The 25,724-nt window shown below is 30.3% G+C and overlaps 1 protein-coding gene across 1 annotated transcript in view; it reads left to right on the forward strand.

The window, feature by feature from the left end:
* Window positions 1-25,724, forward strand: part of LOC143197124 (potassium voltage-gated channel subfamily KQT member 1) — a 311,560-nt gene that overhangs the window by 61,172 nt on the left and 224,664 nt on the right. Inside the window, exon 2 of the mRNA XM_076405315.1 lies at window positions 7,646-7,840. Coding sequence (XP_076261430.1) covers window positions 7,646-7,840 — 195 coding nt within the window. The remainder of the gene's footprint in view (window positions 1-7,645; window positions 7,841-25,724) is intronic.

Below are 25,724 nucleotides of genomic sequence, written 5' to 3' on the forward strand. Positions count from 1 at the left end.
TTCAAAAAACAGTATCGACTAAATCAAATTATCTCCAGGCGTTAGAGATGGCATATATCACTTTGTGGCATATGGTTTTTATTGCTGCGTATTGATTTAATGGAAAAATGATGAATAATTAAAATTAAATTAATGTGGAGACCACATTTTTGGAGCAATTGAAACTTAATTAAATAAACAAAGACATTTTTTAGTATTTTATGTGTAACCACAATGGTATACATTTGATGAAAGAAATGTTATAAAAGATGCGATTATCCAAATTTACCAGGAAATATTAAGCGAATTTATTCAAATTGTAGCTACCTAAATTATTTTTGTTTATTAACATTAGAAGCTACGGGGATAATGACAAAGCAAAATTATATTGAATTGTCTTTAACTTGTACATTCTATTAGATATGACATTTTTGAAAAATAATGTTCATATTAAAATTATAATTGCTTGCAAAGGCTTACAGAATCGTCAGTTATAATTTATAATACATCACGAAAAAAAAACATACACGAAAGCAGTTTATTCCTTGATTTTTTTTTGAATTGAGAAGCTGAAAATGAGTGTCCGTATAAATAAAATATTCTGCATTCTAGTGGAACTTTCTAACATATCTCTAAGAAATTTAGCAATTCAACAGAGCAATATTGTGTACAAAGACTACATTCAATGTCCTTTAATGAATGAGCTTGGTTTTGTGCGATTAATTATTGTTTATAATAATCTGTTATAATAATCTTACAAGGCCTTAAGAGTTTACATAATATGCCATTTTCACTTCACTAAATATGCAACATAGCTTTGGATTTAAAAATACATATTTTGTTTCAGTGTTAAATACTATTGGTTTAGGTATTTTTTACTATTAAAGCCTAAATCACCTGTAGTCTCAATCATTACAGATTCTAGAATGATTAGAATGGTAAAGCCCGTTAGAATAGGACTTGGTTGATAACGATAATAAACTGTGGATCATCAAGGGAACTTTTTTGTCCCCTAACATTATCCTCTAGTAAGTCCTCCAGCAGCAAATAATTCTCAACAAACTCATCATTGGACACTGTTGCTTTACACATTCGCATCTCATATCAAGGAAGACTCCACCATCCATTGTGGGCTCATAACCTCCGTCCGACATATTTAGCTCATATATGACATATTTAAACCTTAGAGAGAGCCGACAAAAATATATCTAACTAATAATAACTATCTGGGTATTAATAATAGCTAACTGGAAGATATAAACCTACAATTTTTCAATTAGTTCTTTATTTTTCTTGTTTATTTTATCTCCAATCTTTCATTTATTTCTTTATCATCTGGATTTGTATTTGTTTTACTATTACGTATCAACTAATATTGGATGCTTATATAGCAGCTATATCTATTGGTGAAAATGCGAAGCATAAAGGTAACCTAACCCACAAAAAATATGAATTAGATGAGTTCTAAAATATTGACGAATTTTTTGTTGCATTGTTGATGAAAATCTTCTTCGAGAACTAATCGAACAATCCAATCTAAACTCTAAACGTAAATAGGTTTTCTTAATATAGCCGAATGAAATAAATGATGAAAAGAGCTGTTAAAAATACATATTTAAGATAATGAGAGACCTTGACTACAAAATTAAATTAAACTAAGCTAGGGTAATTAACCAATATTGAAAATAAGAGTTATAAGATTAATTCATAATTAATTCATTCAAAACGTCTTGTTAGTTCTCTAAGTCCCAGATATATTTAATTCCGTGCTATTTTAATAATGTATAATGATGTAGAATTATAAAACATTATATATGGAGTATTAAAATGTAATTTTATCAAATGTAAATTTTAGTAAATACAAGTGCAAATATAATTAACCGGCTACCTAGTAGACATTTGAATCTATCTCTGAATAGTAATAAGCTGTATATGACATATTTAAACCTTAGAGAGAGTCGACAAAAATATATCTAACTAATAATAACTATCTGGGTATTAATCTTAGCTAACTGGAAGATATAAACCTACCATTTTTCAATCAGTTCTTTATTTTTCTTGTTTATTTTATCTCCAATCTTTCATTTATTTCTTTATCATCTGGATTTGTATTTGTTTTACTATTACGTATCAACTAATATTAGATGCTTATATAGCAGCTATATCTATTGGTGAAAATGCGAAGCATAAAGGTAACCTAACCCACAAAAAATAGCAGTAATAATGCTAATCATGGAACACTCAAAATATCGCAATATCAACATCAAAGAGATTTAGCGACTTATGATGATGTTACTCCGTCATATCCAAATTGTCGGTTTTGGTTTTCATCCGGCATATTCACCAGACATGGTGCCTTCAGACTGGTACTTTTTCAGATCGATGCAGCGTGACTTGGTTAACACATGGTTTCAAAATCCTGAAGAAGTTCGAAAATGGATCGACATTTGGATCGTTGTCAAACCAACACGGTATCAATATGTTGAAGGTGGGAGAAACTTGTTGTAGTTTTTGAGAAGAAACGCTCTTTTGAATGAAATTTAAAATTACTTACCCCTCCAACGTATAAGCTACAGAAAATGTTGAGATTTATAATTTAGTATAAATAACCTAATATTGACCTTGATATCACACTGTACATAATACTGAAAGTAATTATATTGTATGATTAAGAAACCTGCTAGTTATTTTGTATCGAGAATTGATATTTTGACACTATAATTTGCCGACATTTGCTATTTTAAGGATTAATAGTCTTAAAATTGCCTACATATTTCTTAATCGTTTAAATCACAAATTCTGCTACTTGACAGCTGACAGAACAAAACTTGCAAAAACGTGTCCTAATTTAATAAGCGTTATTTGATTGACATATACGAAGTGGAAAGTTGGAGAATATTTTCGTTATGTTCCACTCTGTTATTTCCGAAGAGGAAAAAAATTGTGTCAAACTCATAAAAAGCGATGTGTATCGTAAAGATTTTTTCTTTTCGTCAAATTCAGTCGCAATTAGTGTCGCTTTTCAAATTACAGATTTACAATTACAAATTTACAATTACATTACTAAAGTTGTTTTTTTCATCGACGATGGCTTGCTTACAGTGATGAAGTGATATTTACTCAAATAATATAAATTAATAAATTAATTTTACTGGAAATTTACTGAATTATTAATATTATATTAATATGTTCTTAAATTATATTTACATATAACGTTGCATTTTTCATAAAAGAATGGCAGAAAATCATATTCAGTGTTGAAACTGTTCAAAAATAATAACAGCAAAACTTTGTAACAACCCACATAGTAATTAAACCAAATTATAATGAATTTCAGATGCATATACCCAGTATTTTAATGAACTTCAGGTAAACAAGTGCATTACTGGCCTAAATAACGCAAAATACAATTAAGTTAACATATTTAGTTCGTTTTAGTTTTAAACAAAACGGAAAATCTAGTTAAAACGTTAAAATATATGGTATAAGAGTATGTTCTAATTAAATAACTTTTGGGTTAAATAGATTTTAATGCATTAAGCAAGAACTCTATATAGAATAGACCCATAATTGAGTTTTAGTTTACTATCTATGTGTGAAACTACTAACTAAGGAATACATATGACAACTATACAATAATTTTTTTTCGTATTGTTCCTAAAGTCGAGATCTAAGATTTCAGACCACAAACTTAATTAGCTGGAGCCTAGCATATAATTTTAAACATGTCATAGTGTTCATACATATTTAACAATACTAGCTGAAAGGGTTCTTGTCTTTTCAACCTCACTGCAAATCCCCGTTTGTCTAGCAGTTTCATATTTTACTGCAGTTTGAGTTTGACTGTGGGCAATACCTTGACATTTTACTGTAATTTCAGTTGGAGTTTTTTCGCAAACTGGCTAATTCCTTGGCTGATCGTTGATAGCCTTGGATTGGTATTGTGTATGGACTTGTTTATAATATAAAATGGAACACCAACAATGGTACGAAGAACTTTGTTTTGATAAGTTTGGATACTATCGATATTGGAATTTTTTGTGGAAGTCCCTGTTTTAATATTCCACTGAGAATCAATAAAGCTTTTATTTAATTTGAATGTATTTTTAAATAATCTATTGGGTGCACTACATATTTTGTCATCCCACTAACATTTAAAGGCAAACCGTACACAAGACAGGATAGTCAAATAATGGATAAAGTCATTATAAATAGAATGAAAGAGCATCTAAACAACATAATCTACAGTCACCTATTTGGATTCCGTGAGGATCATGGAAACAACGGAACAACCTAACAAGTACATCGCACTCTAGACGTCCGTAGATGCCTGGAAAATAAACTATTCTGCTTTGCTGCCTTTTTGGACATAAGTTAAGCCTTTGATAAAGTCTGGCATGATGCACTAGCAGATAAAGTAAAAAAGACGCTTCAACATTCATATTACGTTATACTCTCATCAAACATCAATCGAAGGAGCTTCATGATTAAGTGTAATGCATTAAGCAAGAACTCTATATAAAATAGACCAATAATTGAGTTTTAGTTTACTATCTATGTGTGAAACTACTAACTAAGGAATACATATGACAACTATACAATATTTTTTTTTTCGTATTGTTCCTAAAGTCGAGATCTAAGATTTCAGACCACAAACTTAATTAGCTGGTGCCTTGCATATAATTTTAAACATGGCATAGTGTTCATACAAATTTAACAATACTAGCTGAAAGGGTTCTTGTCTCTTCAACCTCAGTGCAAATCCCCGTTTGTCGAGCACTTTGACATTTTACTGTAATCTCAGTTGGAGTTTTTCGCTAACTGGTTAATTCCTTGGCTGATCGTTGGTAGCCTTGGATTGGTATTGTGGATGGTCTTGTTTATAATATACCATGGAACACCAACAATGGCACGAAGAATTTTATTTTGATAAGTTTGGATACTATCGATATTGGATCTTTGTGAAACCTCATAATTGCATATCGTACGTCCACAAGCTTTTCAAAATGTCTTTAAATAAAAACAATTTGTTGTGTTAGTTCGGATTATCGTCCCAGCAACTACTACAATTGGTTGAGCTTCATACAAAATTCTGCTCGTTCCTTGTTAACATGCTCTTTACAGTTAATCCACTTTTCTGTATGTGAAATACACATGTGTAGACTTCATTTAATATTATTTCCATTCGTAATCCACTTAGTAATGTTATTAATAGCTCTTAGTACCCTATAACCAGTTGTCTCAATATTGTTACCTGTAGCGAACAGTATTTATTTCACTGGAAATTATTTTCTTCCATAAATTGCTTGATTTACTTTTTAAAATTTTATTTTATCTATGCTAAGCTATGTGTCATGAGTTTTTTTAATTTTAATTTATTTATTTGTTTATTTGTTGATTTATGAATTTACTATTTGCTGTCAGTTTGGCCATTGATTTTGCCCTTTTCGTACAATACATGTTAAGGTGTTAATTGATTGTTTTCTTATTGTTTAAAATATTTAGGAAGTGTAATATATAGTGAGCTCCTACTTGTTGTTTACATTTCTTAGTTTACGTAGATATTATTTTTATTTTACATAGAAAAATGCTGACGTATCATTCATTATAAGTACAATATTAATCAATAAATTATCAAAATAATAGACTGAGCTTCTATAATATAGTTACAAAAATATTTTATAAAATATAACAGCCGGTATGTGATATTTTCTAGTATATTTCTATATAGTTTTGGTGTATAGATATAATATAACTAGATATATGTCATGATATAACTATATAGATATAACTAAAAAATGTTATAATTTAATACACATCAAAAATTATACTTTGAGATATGATATTTATACATGATATTTTACAGCCAATTTAATAATTAAATAATACTCATTATTTATACTATTTTATAAATTAATATAAAAAGATCTGATTATCGATATTATGTATATTAAATATAACGAACCTAATAGTAAACTACATTTTTAATTCATAGATAGAATTATGTTATATTATAAAGGTTTTTATTAATGATTAAATGGTTATATAAATTTTTTGAAAAAGAAAAATTCAAGAAGTAAAAAATTTGAAATAATTATTACTGTATATAGTGCGAAACTAGTAAAGATCATATAAATCACATGGTTTCAAAATTCTGAAGAAGTTCGAAAATGGATTGATATTTGGATCGCTTTCAAACCAACACGGTATCACTATGTTGAAGGTGGGAGAAAGTTGTTGTAATTGTTGAGAAGAAACACTGGTTTGAATGAAATTTAAAATTACTTACCCCTCCAACGTATAAGCTACAGAAAATTTTGAGATTTATAATTTAGTATAAATAACCTAATATTGACCTTCATTTGAAAAAATTTGCAATAATTATTACTGTATATAGTGCGAAACTAGCAAAGATCAGATAAATCGATATATAACAAAAATATAATGATAGCTCAAATAGTTTTACTATGCAAGACAGATTTCATCAAAAGATTTGGAACATCTGAAAGGGATATGGATTGGCTCATTTCCATATATCAAACATACTGAGAGAAATACTGGTTCTATAGGTGACACCAGCAGCTGTGAATTATTATCAACAAATCGAGAAATACTGGAATTTTCGTTTTTGTTGTATCTTAAAATGTGATGCAAAGTATCAAAGGGGATATATAAATGAGTTTTAAAGGTGATGACGTATTTAAATGAGTTGTAAAATGATTAATAATAAAGGCAGATAGTTTTAACTGAAGGTTATATTTGATAAATATGGACTGGGTTGGGCAGTATTTGAGTTAGTTCGACAAAAAAACTCAAACTTAAATTTTTAACATAAAAATAACGTTTCAAAATAACATATGGACATAATAATAATCCTTAAAATAAATCAATAAAAATAAACAAAAACTTTATTTAACCTATCTACCACACGCATTTCATATTCTACTATATACACAGATACAATTTAGCTTAATACCTAAAACTATTTATCTATTTACAATATTATTTTAACTACTACTACCTGATCAATTTGAAGTCGGTACGAGTAAGAAATTATATTTGTTTTGTTCGTATTTTTTGACCAAATTTCGTATATAACACAAAATTATATTATTATGTTTGTATTTTTTGACCAAATTTTTGGTATAATCAAAAGAAGTGATGAGCTGCTTAGACAGGTTATGACTCATACGTCGGAACAAGCAAAAATCAGAAGGAGCAAGGTCTGGAGAATACGGCAGGTGGGGTAGTCGAGGGTTGTTATGCTGAAGAATAACATTGTTGTGCCTCTGCTGTGTCGATAATGTGAAAACCAGTATTCAGTTGAAATCGATGGAGCATGGTTGATACAGCATTCGGAGACCTTCAGTCGCCTATTTCTTCAAATTGAAGAAAAACGTGCTCGATACAAACTCAAGACATTTTCAATGCACTGAAAAATGTTTTATTCACACTTGGACGAAATGGCACACAGTGAAAAGTCAGACTTCAGTATGAATGTTACAAATGTACCCAATGCTATTAATACACAGTAACACCATCTCTTGTAAATCTTTTAAAATAATTTATAGTCCTGATAAAATAACCAAGTAATTATATTTGAGGATTAGCTTAAGTTTGACCTGCTGGATATTAGGTAATGCTAATCAAATATTTTTTTCTCTAGTTACAGGAGCGTGGTTGACGAAAAAAATCAAAAAGTTCAGGGGGCCAGACTTCTTCAGCCTAGAATGTCTCTTCTCGGAAAACCATTAAATTATCGCGCTACACGCCGTGATGCTCGCTACAGGAGACTTCAAAGTCGTATTTATAATTTCTTGGAAAGGCCACGGGGAGTAGCCTTCATTTACCATATTGTTGTGTAAGTCAAATTCTAATTAAATAATAAGACCATGTTAATTTTTTTACAAATCTCTCATTAAGTAGGTGTAATTTAATGTGATTTTGTTAATTCTGCAGTGAAAATTTACTTTCAACGCAAATAATTTATTCGATAACCGTTTTACTAGTTTCCTATTGGTTATTTATATTTAACACAGAATATATTTATTAATTACTTATTCCTCTGGTATACCCAATACCTCTAATGATAGTTTTATTTAATTATGTTCTCTTATTATTTTGCCTACTTAATAACTTCTATCTGTTTATTGTCTTGTAAATACTTCTTGTGTTGGTTTAAAGCAACCCTTCATTTTAGATAATTATCCCTGTTTTAATATTCCACTGAGAATCAATAAAGCTTTTATTTAATTTGAATGTATTTTTAAATAATCTGTTGGGTGCACTACATATTTTGTCATCCCACTAACATTTAAAGGCAAACCGTACACAAGACACGATAGTCAAATAATGGACAAAGTTATTATAAATAGAATGAAGGAGTATCTAAACAACATAATCTACAGTCACCTATTTGGATTTCACTCTAGACGTCCGTAGATGCCTGGAAAATAAACTATTCTGCTTTACTGCCTTTTTGGACATAAGTTAAGCCTTTGATAAAGTCTGGCATGATGCACTAGCAGATAAAGTAAAAAAGACGCTTCAACATTCATATTACCTCATACCCTCATCAAACATCAAACGAAGGAGCTTCATGATTAAGTGTAATGATGAATATGCTGCTTTGCATGAAATAGGTTCAGGTATCCTAAAGGACAGCGTATTGGGACAGGTGTTGTACTGAGGACCTTCCAAATACTGGGGACACAATGCTTGCAACTTACGTTGACGACATTTTCGTCCTCTCAGTACATTCTAAGTCAAAACTGCTTCGAAATCGAGAAATGGGTTCAACCAATGGAGAATAAAAGGAACCCAAACCAATTCCACTCATGTTACTTACAGTCTGAGAAGTGAAACGAAAACATTCGACAAGCGTAAACAACTTGACAACGGATTTCGTAGTCTGAATTGGTTAATAGGTTGTCACTCATATTTAAGCAATAAGAGCAAAAGGACGGTATACAAATCCATCATCAAACCAATCTGGAAATACTGGAAAGGTTTCAGGGCAATGCTTTAAAGGACATGTTCAATGTTTCGCAAAGCATAAGCAACAAGTCTTTGTATCTAGATCCTGGTGTACGAACAATAAAGCAGGAAATAATACAATATAGTATAAAGCAGACTTGTGTAACATACAAACGAACTGGAATTGGTGCTGAGTGGTATGAGACGACAGCACGTGTGGCTCAAGAGATGCGAATTCCCAGTCTTAGTAACAGATTCATGCAGAGCTATGGTTCCCAACCAGTGGTCCGTAGACCACTAGTGGTATGAAAAATTATCGTATTCGTGTCGTCAATAATTGAACAAACAACTTCAATGCGTCTATTTCTGCGTTTCTATGTATTTTGGCAGGATCGTACCTATGGGAAAGTAGTATATTATTTGTAAACTAAAACTATGAATATTTTTTCAAAAATAAATATTTTTGTTGACGCTAGCTTACACGGTCATATTATAACTTTTATTTTATTCGGTTCGTATTCGGTTTAATTTCATCTGTCTTATTTTCAAAATATCGCGCCTAGGAGAAAATACCACGGAGAAATAAAACCACCGTGTTATATGCGCAACCGTTCTCACGAATGACGCATTTAAACCGGATAAATTAAAACGTCACTTAGAACCGGTAGATCCAAATTTGTCTGACCGTCCGCTGGAATTCTTCGAAGGAGAATTAGAGAACCTAAAAAAATTAAACTGGGGACTAGTGGTACAAGATTTTGAACATCGCATAAAACATTAGTATCATCGTTTGAGATTTCTGAATTAATAGCACAATCTAAAAAACCTCACACAGTCAGAGAAACATTCGTGAAACCGTGTTTGATCAAAGTCATCGACGAAGTTTTGGGGTTAGAGATCGAGAAAAAAATACAAGATATGACAATAACACGGTCAAAGCTCGAATTGAACTTATGTGAAATGATATAGAGGAGCAACTTGTTTCAAGAATCGAAAAATAACCATTTCGCTTAGCAGAATGATGAATCGATTTTGAATTATTGTCAACTATTTGTGTTTGTTCGCTTTTTAGACGACGACAACACAACTACAGAAGAATTATTGATTTCATGGGAAATGGAAACAACATCAAAAGATATCGACATCGTGAACTCAATATCGGAATATTTTGAGAAACATAATCTTATGTGGTATAAACTCGTTGTCCTCTCTACTGATGGTACTCCAGCAATGTTGGATCACATTCCGGGCTGGCGACGTTAGTAAAACAGAAAATTATATCCATCCAGTATAATCCATCGCTAGGCTTTAGCTTCTAAGACACTTACTGGATGCATTAATCATATACTGCAAATAGCCATAAAAGTTGTAAATGTTATCAAAAGCAGCGCCTTAAATACACACCTTTTTAAACATTTGTGCACTGAAATGTGACCATGAGGCACTTTTCTTACACACAGAAGTGCGATGGCTATCGAAAGGTTGGGAATATTATATGAACTGAGAGTAAAGGTTGATATTTTTCTGGTTGACAAAAAAATTAACGATTTGTCGACTGTTTACTAATCCGACATGTCAAATGAATTTGGCTTACCTTGTGGATATTTTCAGAAACTTAGATAAATTGAATATGAAATTGCAAGGTTCCGAAAATAAACAATTAGAAAACGTCGCATATATATTCATTTTTGAAGATAAACTTCGCGATTTTATTTGCAAACTTCAGTTGTGGTTACGTAAAATTGAATAATACAATTATTCTGCATTTGCGAAATTAAAAGCACTTGTGCAAGATAAAAAAATATTATGCTAGTAAAGCAAATATACAGGAAAACATCCAGACTCATTTACAAATGTTGATTGATGAATGCAACCGTTACTTCCTTGAATATACCGAAGAAGCTTAAGTTGATCAAAATCTAATTCGTAGTATGTAAAGGCATGGGAGCTGTGCCAATAGATTGAAGTTCTCTCATTAAAAAATACAATAACCAACAGTCTAGAAGATGGATATCACAGGGGCTTATTGTTCTGACACAGATTACCATGGTGCACAACAGAAAAGGGAAAAATAACGTTCCAAATATATTGTTGTAATTATTATATCTGTATCGAATATCCTATTTATTTTTGTATATTAATGTATCGTTAATTATTTTAATATAAAATATGTACCAATTATCTAATATCCGTTAACGTATGACAATATATTGACATATATATAGAAATTTTAAGGTGGTCATGAGTCGAATATTACTTTACGAATATAAGATTTTGTTTCCTTTTTTATTGGCTGTCTCAATATTTCGATATTGCATTTGAGCAAAAGTTATTTGCGTTCTTCTTGATAAGTTGTATAAATCAAATTAGCTAGAGCAAAGGAGGGTTAGTTACACCATTTATAACCCAAGAACGGTGTGGCAATAATGATAAACTCTAATTTGTTGAATTTGTCTTCGTCTCGAATAGCAGAATAACTAATGAAATATTCGAAGTATCTTATAAAGTTATAAAAAATGCTTTTGAGCATCGATTGTACCTTCGTTCGCCTTTAGTGGCCTTACTCTTTGAACTGTGCCGGGAATTCAAGAACTAAGGGTGCTCAAAACTTGAATATTTCTTTACTTGGTTACAGTTTATGGCTAGTCGTTGAGAACCTTCAATCCCCCTTTTATGACGAAGCTGAAGCTGTAAGTTCAGCTGCGATACTCTTGTCTGAACTGCATTTAACTACAACAACATACGCTTTGAGTAACTGCGAAACGACTGCCGATCCAACGTCAATCTGTCTTCTATTCTTGTCTTGATAATTAATTTAATGTCAGTTAATTAAATGAATGCAAAACAGATCTTATGATCTCCTCGGAATCCTACCGGCTGCGCCAGTTATAAAATGGGAATCTCAACATAATTTACCTCAAAAAACTCATTTATTCAAGGATAGAAAAGTCCAACAGTTGAACGACAATATGAAGCGATAGGATATATATATATATATATATATATATATATATATATATATATATATATATATATATATATATATGTATATATAAAGAATGAATAAAAGTTCAACTTGGGTTTAGATGATCCTATTAATTTCAGATATATACCACATAACTTTATCTAATTTCATATCGATGATATTCATATCCACATAAGATATATAAATACATTATTATTCAGCGAGAGTATAGAAAAGTTTACACTAAGGAGAAATACCCAAAGGAAAGGCAGAGAGAATCAGATTGATTACTAATGGTTCCACGAAAAAGTACGACGAAGTTTACTGATTTTGTATGCTAAAAAATTCCGAAATTGCATGTCTTACACATTTTCTCCCCTTTTTTACGGCATAAAATTCAATAAGTCATTTTACGAATCTTTGTACCGGAAAACGACCATATATTCGTATGTTGGTGTTTTTACGATAACTGTTATCGAACAAAATGAACGTAAAAATGTCAACGCAAACGACTAAATCTACACATAAATCTTTTTTTATTTAAGTTGTTCTTTACTCGATATTTAACAATTTCAGTTAAACAAAAACATATCTGGTGATACTGTCTAGAGATATAAAATATAGACAATAGTGAACTTAATTTTGCCCATGCCCCGTGGAAATATTGCCCATTATTTTCTATGACCCTGTGTTATCCTCACAGTACATGGAATATTTGAAAAAATGAGACATGGCAGCCAATACAATCCACAAGTGGACTAGAGACTGGAAAATAAGGCTTAATGGTTTGAAATCATTAATGTCAATTTTGCGTTGCGGTTAAATTACAATAACTTTAAGAGATGTCCAATTGCTCAATAAGACTCGATAAAATATCTCAGCATCCATCTTGATGGTAGGTGAATTGAAAACATCACTTTAAATAAGAACATATAAGATCAGACTCTAAATCAAAAAAATGCACTTGTTAGTCGGAAGATCTCCCAACTAGACCTAAGAATATAGAGATTTGTTTATCAATAAATGATAAAGCCTATTTAGACACACCGACTAGCAATCCAGCACTACTAAAACAAAATTCTTGTATGAATTACCAACGTTTATTGCTAGGTAGTCAACGAACAACTTTACGATGACGAAATTAATTTGATCTTCGAAGCTATCCAAGATTTCGCCTTAAAACATGAAAGAAATTTACTATATTAGAGCAACGTAGAAGCAACATAGCTATTACATAACGCGCAGGAAACTGAAAACGTAGAAGACTGAAGCGAACCAACCCACATAAACTTAAATATATACTGATGTCTCATGTTGATATGTAAATTAAAATTATCCTGAACATATATAACGTAATATATAATAAAACATTTAAATGCATAGAGATTGTGCCTTTTATCTCTAGTTGCTATCTTAATACTGCTATTCTGAAACATTTTGAAGCACCAACAGACTTGGTATTCTAAAACAGTCACATTCCACAACAACATTTGTATCAACAAATTAATTTAATTAATAAATTTCAACACAAAAATGACAATTGACGTACAGAATCCGAAAGGTCCGAAAGAATATTAACTGGGTCTGTCATATTCAAAGAAAATAGATCACTACATGAAGATGTATTCGAAGTATCAATTATGAACAAAACATATTAGATCAAAATAAAGTAAAGCGATTAAAAACACAATGTAAGATACTCTTTAAAAATAATACAAGAATATTAGATTTAAAGCAATACTGGAGTAAAAATACTACTGTGATACTTTTGTAAACACATTAAATGAAAACATGGCGTCTGAGAGGAAAATGAGACACAATTTACTGACATGGCGTTGACCTTGTATAGAAAGACTTGTCTTCCAGTAAATATAATCTTGAACTCCATCCCTAATATTATAAAATTATATCTGGCTTACTTACAGCATAACTGAAAGTAAAAACTATTAAACATTCATAACATCATATATTTAACGTAGGGCAAAAGTCCCGCTACCATTAACGCAATTTGTGTTGAGTGGCAATAATAGAATGAATATTTTCAATAAATATTGTCACTAGCTCTGTTCGTTCTTGTAACGTATATTTATCCATAAATCTCCATATTATCCATAGCAATTGATATTATAAAAGTTGGATTTCTACACAACACAATGGTTAAAGCGACTGAGCTAAACGTCATATAACCAAGATGGCGCACAAGCAAAATGGTAGCGGGACTTTTGTATCGCCTTTTAAAATCAATTAAAATAGCTGAAGTTTACTTAATATCACCTATGGATTACAGAATATATTACAGAAATGCCCACATATATTTCAGACATATATAGATATAAATCTGCATTAAAACGTCAAAAATTCTGTATACAATATTTAACAACTCATATTAAAAATGATGGTATTAATTTTGTAATTGCAATTTTGTTTAAAATATTTTATGTTCGTGGTATAAAAAGTTGTACGTAACTTTAATGATATGAATATTTTATTTGACCATAATGTATATAATATAGACAGTGCTAAAACGAAAATTAAGCTTGGACAAATATAGTTAGACACGCATCAGTAGCGAGATTCAAATCTGTTGATAGTCAGCAAGAAAATTGCAGCTTGGATATAACCGAATGCTAAATTGAAAAGAGCCTATCAGATTTTGCAGTCCACTGTCTATGTGGATAATCGATCTTTGAATAAAACGCCATCATCTAACCCATTATAATAAACTTTAATTACAACATTTAGTAATGTATTTCTAAAGTAATAGATTTTTTTTACAAATGGAAGAATTACGAATCGTTCAAGAAAATTACTGAAACGTATTTTTTAAAAATATTGCTTACCCAATTTAAAAGTAACTGGCAGAAGTGCCATTATTCTAAAGCACAAATTATGAAAGAAATAAATGACACTTACAGTTTCAATTTAGAATAGAAAAACTACAACTGCTCTGAAATTAATATACATTGATAAAGAGAAGTAACGAAACCACTGGTAAAACAGGACGCAGAAATTGGAAATAGTCAGAACTTGCATATAGCGACAAGAAAGCAAGGATCTTAAGAAATAAATGACACTTACAGTTTCAATTTAGAATAGAAAAACGTCGAAGAAATAAAAGTAAATAAACTACAACTGCTCTGAAATTGATATATATTGATAAAGAGATGTAACGAAACCACTGGTAAAACAGGACGCAGAAATTGGAAATAGTCAGAACTTGCATATAGCGAAAAGAAAGCAAGGCTCTTAAGGTGCACAACACTAACATCTGCATACTTCATAAGCAAGAAATATGCAAAAAATATTAATCTAAAAAAATTCAATTGCAAGATGGACTATAAAGTAAATAAGATAAGCAAAGCAAGAGTTAAACAAATTATACAAAAGCCAAAGAAAAAACATGGAAGAAATATTTTTACAAAGTTTTAAAATGTAACACATGAGAAAAATTATATAGTTATCGATAAATAAAATATAACAAAGGAGATATAATAAGTGACGATCAGAAAATAAAGAAGAGATAGAAGGAAACGAAGGAAATTTCCAGGAATTGCTTTATTCCGAAAAGATATATCGACCAGTAAAAGGACAGCACAGATGAAAACTGTTTTATAAGTAGTTTTAGAAATGGGGCAAAAGTAAGAAGAAGAAATCCCGCAGTATTGGCAAATGATATCTATTGTTCCTATACAGTAAACGGCAGTAATCGGCAACAGAAAGGGCACTAAGAGTATTGCTGAGATGTTTCCGAAACAGAAGAATCATATTAAGCTTAACGCAAAGTAGACAATATTCTAGCATATATTTGGAAAAAGTGACAAAATGATAAGTGTATATACAAGTAATTCAAAAACCTCATACCAATGCTGTAGTTACCTTCAGAACTAAAGCAGAACTAAAACAAAATGGAAGTCTAAGTCAAATCTATTTATAATATTCATGGATGAATGTCAGATCGAAAAACTAGGACTGCATATGGGATATAAAAATATAAAAGAATTATGAGTTTCAAGAAGTTAACAATAATTATCAATATCACAACTTTTCGAGAATGCTTATTTTAATATTTCTAAACTTCCAAACCATAAAAATAACATTATCGCATCACGATTTCATTAATAGTAATGTTTAATAGTTATTATTGATATATGTATATATAAACCTTATTACTAATTAGTTCCTATTTCACAATATTAATGTCAGTTAATTGAAATAACAATAATCGAATTAATTATGTTTTCCTATACCAGGTAATCTATTATTTGTGCAGAATTGTGTTAACGCAAAACGCCATGCAAATTATTTTGCACAATTAAGGAATCACTTCAGCAAACAAATTGTTCTGTGCTAATGGCTTTAATAGTCCCGTCAGAGTATCTAAAACCTCAGTTGTGATGTATCTGGATTTTCCGGAGCGTATAAATGTAATCATTCATTTCTAGGTATCGTACAAATTAATACAGCCGGTTAATATACTGAGTGTTATACTAAGAACAACACAATGAAACTAAAATAGTATGTTCCCTGACTAAATATAATAATTGTTCTGTAACATTAACGTAAAATACATGTGCTATTATTCAATAGAACTGTTATTTATACGATTTTCACATAATAATTTTCATTTAATCAAGTTAAGGAAACGCCCCAGAAAAAATTTTTATGTTTTGAATGCTTTGAATTTAACAACGAATTTATGTATGTTATGCATCTTAAGGCCATCACTAGCAACTATGTATTATCTTATTAAAAATAAAACATTACCTTAAAAAACGATCGAGTCCCAAAACAGCCGAATGACGTCAGCACGTTGCAATGTTGTCAAGTAGATCCAATCAGAAAAATCATAGCGCTAAAACAACATTTGCCGGTTTATAAACTCTAATCATAGTAATTAATGTTTTGAAGAATTTGGCAACTTGATCACGTATCAGACATCATTTAATCTCTTTTTAACTAGGATAAACTGAGAAGGAAAAAATCGGTGCCGAGATTAAAACGAATTTTTCCACTCTCCCAAACCAAATCTCCAATTGTCAATTGTTACAATATATTCCACGTCATCTATAACGTGCGTCGACTGTTTTATTGAACAAGCTATAATTTCAAACGTAACAACTAAAATTTCAAGTCAAAACTTGAATTTGTCACTATATAGCGAATGTAGAGATTGGGCAAGGTTTTCATATTTTGGTCGTGCAACCTCTATTAACGACTACTGATTTTTGAAGATGTCTCATAATGAACTTCCCCTGTTGTTCTATTTAATTTTTTTCAGCCCACTGGGTAATTCTTCGTCTATAATATACAAATGGCTATTTCCAAAAGCGTAAATCTCCAACAGTTTTTAATAACTTGTCGAAAAACCTTTGAACAGGAAAATAAATCATCTGTCTATGAATAAGTAGATTCATCATATGTATTGGAACATTATGGTTTAAAGATAAAATTTTAGAGACACAATTGGGGTTTCTCTGTCATTCTCTTGTGAAATAAAATTAAATTTCTAGGCAGTTGGTCATAATTCCTTTGACACTGTCATTAAAATAATTTTTTTGGGTCCGATTTTGAACAAAGAAAATATAGGAAAGTCCTTCTCATCTCAATCTCGTACGCCTTAACTAGTTAACATAATAAACAAAAATATCAGAAATAAAACATATAGCCCCTCAAATAAAATATTCAAGGCACGTCACAGTTTTATAAAACATAGCATCAAATGCACTTTGTAAATATACACAATGGCTAACTCAGAGATGTTTGATTGCTATTTTATCCTAGACAAAAAGCAGAAAAGATCGGGCTCACACTCAAAGAACTGTACTGGTTAGTCAGAAGATATCCCCAAAACCTAAAATCAGAAATTAGTTTATCAGTCTGTTATAAAGCCTATTTGGACTTACGGGATTCAAATATGCGGTTGCACTAAACTTCAAACCAACTTATAATCTAACAATGCAACAACAATGTTATTCAACTAATTACCAATTCTTGTCCCTACGTAACCAACTAAGAACTACACGACGACCTCGAAATCAAATGAATTTACGATTTCTTCAAGATTTCGCCTTGAAACCACGCCGGTAAAACCAACGTGGAAGTAATACAGCTGGACTGGACACTGGACAACACGCGGGGAATCAGAAAAATGAGGCGCACCAAACTACATGAACACTTATAGTGTTGAAGTTTCAAACTCAACTTTAGCTTAAGTATTCTAACTTAATTCTTATTCTGAAATACGTACTGATGTATTTATGCCACTCTTTCTGCTTGTATATTGATAGAAGTACAACTGAACAATAGCAATATATTAATTTTATAAATTAAAATTGTACTAAGCATATTTAATGTAAATTGTAATTAATACAAAATGTTATCCTAGTTAAAAAGAGGTAGTTTTATGATGCGTCGGAACATACAACGGAATTAGTCTGTAAAATTCAATTTGAGTTTATATTGATGGGCGATATTGCTAAATGTCTGCAACATTGTTCTAAGCATTAGTAATAATATTTATAGCTTAGAAACCGGTAAAGATTTTAAACCAAAAATCAAGTATGATGCGGGAACACTGTGACGTAGTGACGTCATACATATTGATGACATGCATTGACTGTTTTATTGCATGGGCTATATAAAGTTTGTCCCCAAAGATATTATATGACTTCGTGGGTACATGGATATGATCAAGAAGTATTTATTTATATATTTATTTATAACTTTCATATCAGTTAATAAACTATTTTCCCTATTTCTTTAGTTTTTGCTAATTAATGTTAACCTTACTACTTACAATATATAATATTTTTAACTAGATTCCATTACCTCTATATTTATAGACAAATAATTTTCTTGGGAACCTTTAAACGGTTTATGTAGTATTAAAAGATACTTTCCTGAATATAAATTGAAAATATTCGCCAATCTTCACACCAGACAGTGTTTGCGGCTATATTTAGATTAAATCTGAATTAAAATTACTTTATATAAAATACAAAAAAATACTATACGAAACAAACATACCGTAATATATATTATATTATTCAGCACATTTACTGTTTCATCAATGATTTAAATACTAAAACTTGTTACTTACGCAGTAAATGTATATGATTAATTATAAGAACATATACTAGTTTATTACAGCTAATTAATTAAACATTTTATATATACGTAGTAATTCATACAGCTAGACTTTTAAAACATTTAAGCAATAAAGCTGATGAATTATGTAATAATAAATCATAAATTATAATTTATATATTCCACTTAGAGAATATATATACATACATATATATATAGATTGATTTGAAATTTTGTATAATTACTCCTTCCATAGAACCTTCCACGACTAACAACCGACTTTGAGTAAATAACGGGTCTCTATCACCTCAATAAGTTTTACAATGAATGTAGAGTACATTTTAGTTCACGATCAGTTAATTTTTCTTCAAATTGTGAATAGGATAGCTGATGGGTGGTGTTTATTTTCTGCTCTGTCACTTTTTATTATAATGAAGCATCGAAGGCTGGTGAAATAAAAAACTTCCTGATACTGTGAAGGATTTGATGGCTAAAGAAGAGCTATTGTGACAACAACAAATGACTGCGCTGATGGGATTAATGTTTTGATGAAACTGACAAGTGAGCATATAAAAGTATGAATCTCTGGATAGCCTAATAGAGGTTGAATATACTATACATTATCCTGTGGAATTATTTGTGGATACACTCAACATACACAACACCGGACATGTCACCTCAAGCTGTCCAAATGTGAGCGCACCAATAATACTACTGCCTAATTTAAACTTAACCAAGATTTACGATGACATAATATTTTAGGTGAAAACTACTTTTCTAAAGCTTTTGAAGCGTTTGAAGTTTCCAGTTAGAATTTGTTCCGCAATGATAATTAACAAAGCTGAATAGCAGAGTTTGAAATTGGCTAACATAGATTAGCAAAATGCTACTTTTTCTCATGGTCAAATTTATGAGTCAATACACCTGAGGATTTAATCATTCGTCAATCAAAAAAACGAACAAAGAATGTTGTATACAGAGAACTAAATATATTACTATTTAATTTTATAGTTTAAGGTCATATTCAATAATAATTATAAGCAAAAAAACCGTTATGTAAGAAATTGTACATAAATATTTATTGAGTTTTGAATCCAGGAGTCTTGCAGTAGACGTTCGTTAATGTAAACTAACTCAGATCGACTATAGCTCAAATTATCGAATATTCGCATTAACAAATGTGATTGAATATTTAAATAAGAAACGATTCATTCATATATTTATAACAAACTAAACAAATATTTCGACGCCATATTCGAATTTTGTGTTTACATTAACGCAATATTTTCATTACTGAGTGTTTACGTTATCGATAATCTGCTTAATTAGTTTATGTTACGCCAAGCAGGTACATCCATATTTTAAATTTATCTATATTATCGTTTTAAAATTAATAGCTGGAAACTTAATAAAGGAGATGTAAATCCATTTTATTTATAATTTTTAATATAATATTAAATCTGTGCATGTGCACTTCACCTATAAATAGACCATACAAGCACCAATAACATTAAATTATACTTTAATCATTCCATATAGCAACAACGCTAAATATCTCGGAATGAATCTCAATACAAAACTTCGCTCGAAGGAACACATAAAGAAGAAAAGAAAAGAACTGGAATTGAAATATAGGAAAATGTAATGGCAAATTGAAAGAAAATCACAATTATCAGTACATAATAAATTGCTGTTATATAAGCAAATACTGAAACCTATATGGACATACGGAGTTCAATTATGGGGATGTTCTGCAAAGAGTAACATAAATAAAATACAAATTTTTGAGAACAAAGTCCTGAAAGGTATTGTGGGTGCACCCAAATACTATAGGACTGATTACCTACATCGAGACCTTCAGATACCCACAGTCAGTCAAGAAATCAAGAGAATTGCAAGGGGGCATGAGGAAAGACTCCATTCTCATGAGAATATTGAAATATTGCAGCTTTTGGATACCACCAGAACAGGACACAGACTCAAAAGAATCAAACCATCTGATCTTGTGTATTGTTGCGTAGTGAGGTGCATATATTGAAATATACAGCAGTGACATGTATAAACATTATTTCACCAGATATACCCATTCCACCATTATAGGGCCGATGGGTCCTCCTAGTTATATATGTAGCTTTCGGAATCGACTAGTAACAATGTATTAATTAAATAATAATAAATATTTGTAATATACATGTCTTTATATTATATAAGGAAGAAACCTTTCGAATTATTTTACCTAGGATTATATCTCCTTTGACTATCAAATCGATATCATAGATCATACCACAACACAATAGGTAACTGAGAAATTTGAAAAAATAAACTTGAAGAATTTTGTACATTTTCAGTAGCGTTCGGAACTATAGACTGTAAACAGTCGACAGTCGCAAAACAGTTGTTTGATTTGCGACTGAAAACAGTAATTACTTTTTCAGTCAGATGCACGTTTCGACTTTTTTGCCGCTTTCATCGATTTTTTCGTCATTTCGCGACTATACAACGGTGCTTTTGCGTATTTCACACAAAGAGTATTTCATACAAAGAACGCGGACAAACAGACATGTTTATGTGTATAAATAAAATTTTATATAATAAATTAAAGTAAAATGTATGAGATGAGTGTTCGATGTATGATGTATGAAGTATTAAATATAAAAATAAATTATAAAAGTATGTATGAAATGTATGAGATGAGCGATGTCAACATTCAAGCTGACAGCACGCTTCGACAATTTTTCTATTGGTGATAACAGACGGAGAGTAGGAATTCATTCCCGTATTACTTTTGGAAGAAGAAAGAGCGGAGATAATTGTTTGATGAGGAGTACTGTGCCGATCAGTTCATTTTAAATTTGCAAGTGACAATGTGAAAAAATTAAGGGAATAATGATCCCAAATGTGTTTCATCATATTTTAATATCCGGAAAGTAACAATGACATAATATAATGAATCGATTTGTTTAATTTTATTTCATTCCGAAGTGTTCTTACGAATATTTTTTTCAACCGTGCCATATGATCATTATTCGTTGAAACTTCGCCGAAAGAAGTTCTAACATTCAAAAGGCTTGAACAAACATTGAGAGATTTAAAAAATCGGAAAATTCAATTAAAAAATACCCAATAGTTTCCAAGATAATATATATGCAGTCAAAATTATTTTACCATTTATCAATCGAAAAATGGAGTTCCAAAATGCTGCTATATTAATTTACAATATATTGTTATCACACTAAAAACGAGATATAAGATCCATTTATATTACATATAAATCTATTTAAGCATATATTTGGTACATTATTTCCAACGTCGCGACTAGAACGTTAAATCCAGAAGTTAAAAATCAATCGAACGAGACTAGTCAGAAAATAGCGACTGAAAGTATTTGACTGAGTCGATAGTAAAAAGTAGTCAAATCAGTTGGACTGAAAACAGCGACTAAAACAGTAAAAAAGTCGTCTTAGTCAGACTCCAAATAGGTACTGAAAGTAGTCGACTGAAACAGTCGATAGTAAAAAGTAGCCAATTACTAAACAATCGATAGCCATTTTCAGTCGATAGTTATCAACGCTTAGTTTCATAAATTCTGTAAAACAGTTAATGGTTTAGTAATACAGACATCTAATTCCGACAATCAAAGTTGTTTAAGGACATGCAATGAAAATTTAAAGACATGCAATTCCATTATAGTATTAATTAACATTTATAATTTATCAACTCGCTACATTTATGTAACTAAATATAAGGTTGAGAAAGAATTAATATCAATTTTTCTTAACGGCCATGGACAGAGAGCATGGTAAAAAGATAGAATATAAAATACCATTGAACTATGCTATGTAATGTTTTATAGAATTATTTAAGAATGTTTTATACGTAATACAGAAATTACACAAGCAACAAACTGTAAAACAGTACAACAATTATACAAAAATTCTCTATTCATACATAAAGAAGAGTTTTTTTATTTTTAAAAACCAAAATATACTTTAAAATAGTTATCAAAAGAAATATATCTTTTAAGTTTAATAATTAATTAAAAAATAAATATAAAAAAATGTTTCTTTCAAGCTTAAATTGAAATAATATTCAAAACAAAGCCGGCGTTAATAATTTGGAACAGCATTTCCACAAGACATCAATATTTCAAAACGATTACATCTTAAACAAGTCGAAGAAAACTGTTCTGACATCGACAAAAACAGAGCCTAACTAGAAATTACAAAGAACGATTGTGTTTTTTTTTATTATCGAAGTAAAATATTACAGATAATGAAAATATAATGCCCAAGAGAGTTAATAATGTTGTTTAAAAAAGACAAATTAATTCAATATCCATATTATTTACATGAAAAAAGCATACTAAAACAATGGAAACAGAGATAAAATAGAATAATTCATTTACAAGTTTTATTTTATTTATAGCCATAAGAAAACCTTGAATAAAAGTATCTAGGCGATCTCCTGTTTCACAATAATGGTTTTGTTGCCCATCGGGCACAATAGCACTTTTTGCTGAAAGGCCAGCCTCCCTACCGATTGATTGGAAATAACGTCACTTTATTAACTTATTGGGTTGTTTTAACATCAGCTGTGTATACTAGAGACGAAGAGATCTGAACATAGCAAATAGTTTCCTTTTAACTGATTAAATGACTCATATAAATCTATGAATATAACAACAAATGGCCTTTTTTATAATTTATTATATCAATCTAATAAATTAACAATAGTAAGCTATTTGTTTTATACTAATTTGCTACGGATTTAAAATTACAAAGTATTTATTCTGCAATAGACACTTCAGGCTTAACATCTATATTGAGTTTAACTTACAACTTCACTGAACTACATCAAACGATTAATTTCTCTTTGATCTTCTGACAAAGCCATTATTATGTAGTATTTGAAAAACCTTAAGATTGATGTGCTGATGGAGCTTTTATTGATGTCTTTAAGCATAGTCAGGCACTTTTTACCTTCAATGCCCTATACAGATTGTCATCACGAATGTACCATGAAGCATCAACAATACCTTGTTTTAGAATCCTTGGTATGTATCCTATTGCTTTGGATAGTACAACCCTAGAGTTAAACCAGAGACCCAGAGACTTGTTGGTAAAGCAAAAGCTTATTGTATACCGAGAAGGCTGAATATCTATCCAGTAATTACTACATTTTTCTGTGCTTCAACTAAAATTTTTCACATTTTTTCTTAACATATGACTTAACCGCCTCAATTTAACATCAAGATATTTGATTATATTTCCATATGGGAGTACTTGCTGATTTATATATACTAACTTGTGCTTGATTCTTTTGTTGTTGAAATCAATATGCATTGATTTATTTTGATTCATTTTGATACGTCATTGTTCTGTGTAGCATTGTATTTCAGCAATAGAGGTTTTAAATTTTTCGGTTGATTCAGTGTTGCTATCTCCAATGTCTAGGATTACAGTATCATCTGCAAATGTAGCAACAACAATTCCATTGAATGTAGTTTCGGCTGTACAGCGGATAGAGGACTGGTACACTTTCCCGTAGCACACCTGCTTGTATTTTCCTCAAGTCAGAATCTTCTTATTTGACTCTGAAGTGGTCGATCAGTTATATGTGACCCTAAACTTTTGGAATATTGTCATGAGGAAGTATTTTAATATTGTGCTTTAAACACTCATGCAAAAATATTGCAAGTTTGAGCAACATCTAAAAATATATCAGAACAAACTTTGTTTTCTTCTAATGATTTTTTATGACATTGGGGATTCTGCGAACCTGATTAATCGTGGAATGTTGTTTCCTGAAGCGAATCTGATAATCCAGAATAAGATTCTTTTTCTCAATTATTAGTTTATTCTTTTTAAAAATAGTTTAAATTTTTTCAATTAATTTGAAGAATGAAACAGCGTCATACCGACCAATAATACTATTTTCGATAATGTCCATAAAAGCACTAATTGATAAAAATTCCATTGAATAAGTTTTGTATTCAATACCTTCAAAACATTTTGGTTCCTCCAGGCCGTTCTTTGTCATTGGCATCAAAACCATCAGTTTGAATTTGCCGAAACCAAAATCGAATTGGTATATGACGGAGTACCATCATCAGAAGTTTATAAAAGTATTGGATGCCTTGGCAACACATTTCTTAAAATCAAACAACAAAAATAAGGAATATCAAAAATGCAATTTTGAGCTTTAGTATATAGTAGCTAATATAATACTAAGCGGAAAAATGTTATTTTATGTAGAGAAATGTCAAAACCTTCAATTTTAATAATTAGGTTTGGTTGCTAATACGCTTTACGCTTGTTAGCACTGATAAAAATAGAGTAGAATATTTTGCTTTTAGAAATCGTTATAATAAAACATAACTGTATTTTTGAAAAAAAATTCGTTTATGTCATAGCAAAATCATAATTAATGGCTGAGGATGATTGACCAGCTCTATAACATACTGACACAATAAATACCTTAGATTAGTGATAGTCTATGCTTAAGATCAAATATGAGTCGATTATGAATTTACAAACAGAATGAAAAAAATTTTCAGTAATTCAGATTTATATGAAATGAATAAATTAAACTTTATTTCTCAATTAAGAAGTTTTATCGGGATTTTATCATTCCAAAGAATTATCGGAGACACTTCCAAGACAGTTTGTTATATATCCTGAAGAGATTTCCTTCAATTAAAAATTTAATTGGCTGGATA

This window comes from Rhynchophorus ferrugineus, unplaced genomic scaffold (genome assembly GCF_030347505.1).
Source record: "Rhynchophorus ferrugineus isolate W39M unplaced genomic scaffold, kcgeb_rfMv2 rfM5, whole genome shotgun sequence".
In the NCBI taxonomy this organism is placed as follows: domain Eukaryota; kingdom Metazoa; phylum Arthropoda; class Insecta; order Coleoptera; family Curculionidae; genus Rhynchophorus; species Rhynchophorus ferrugineus.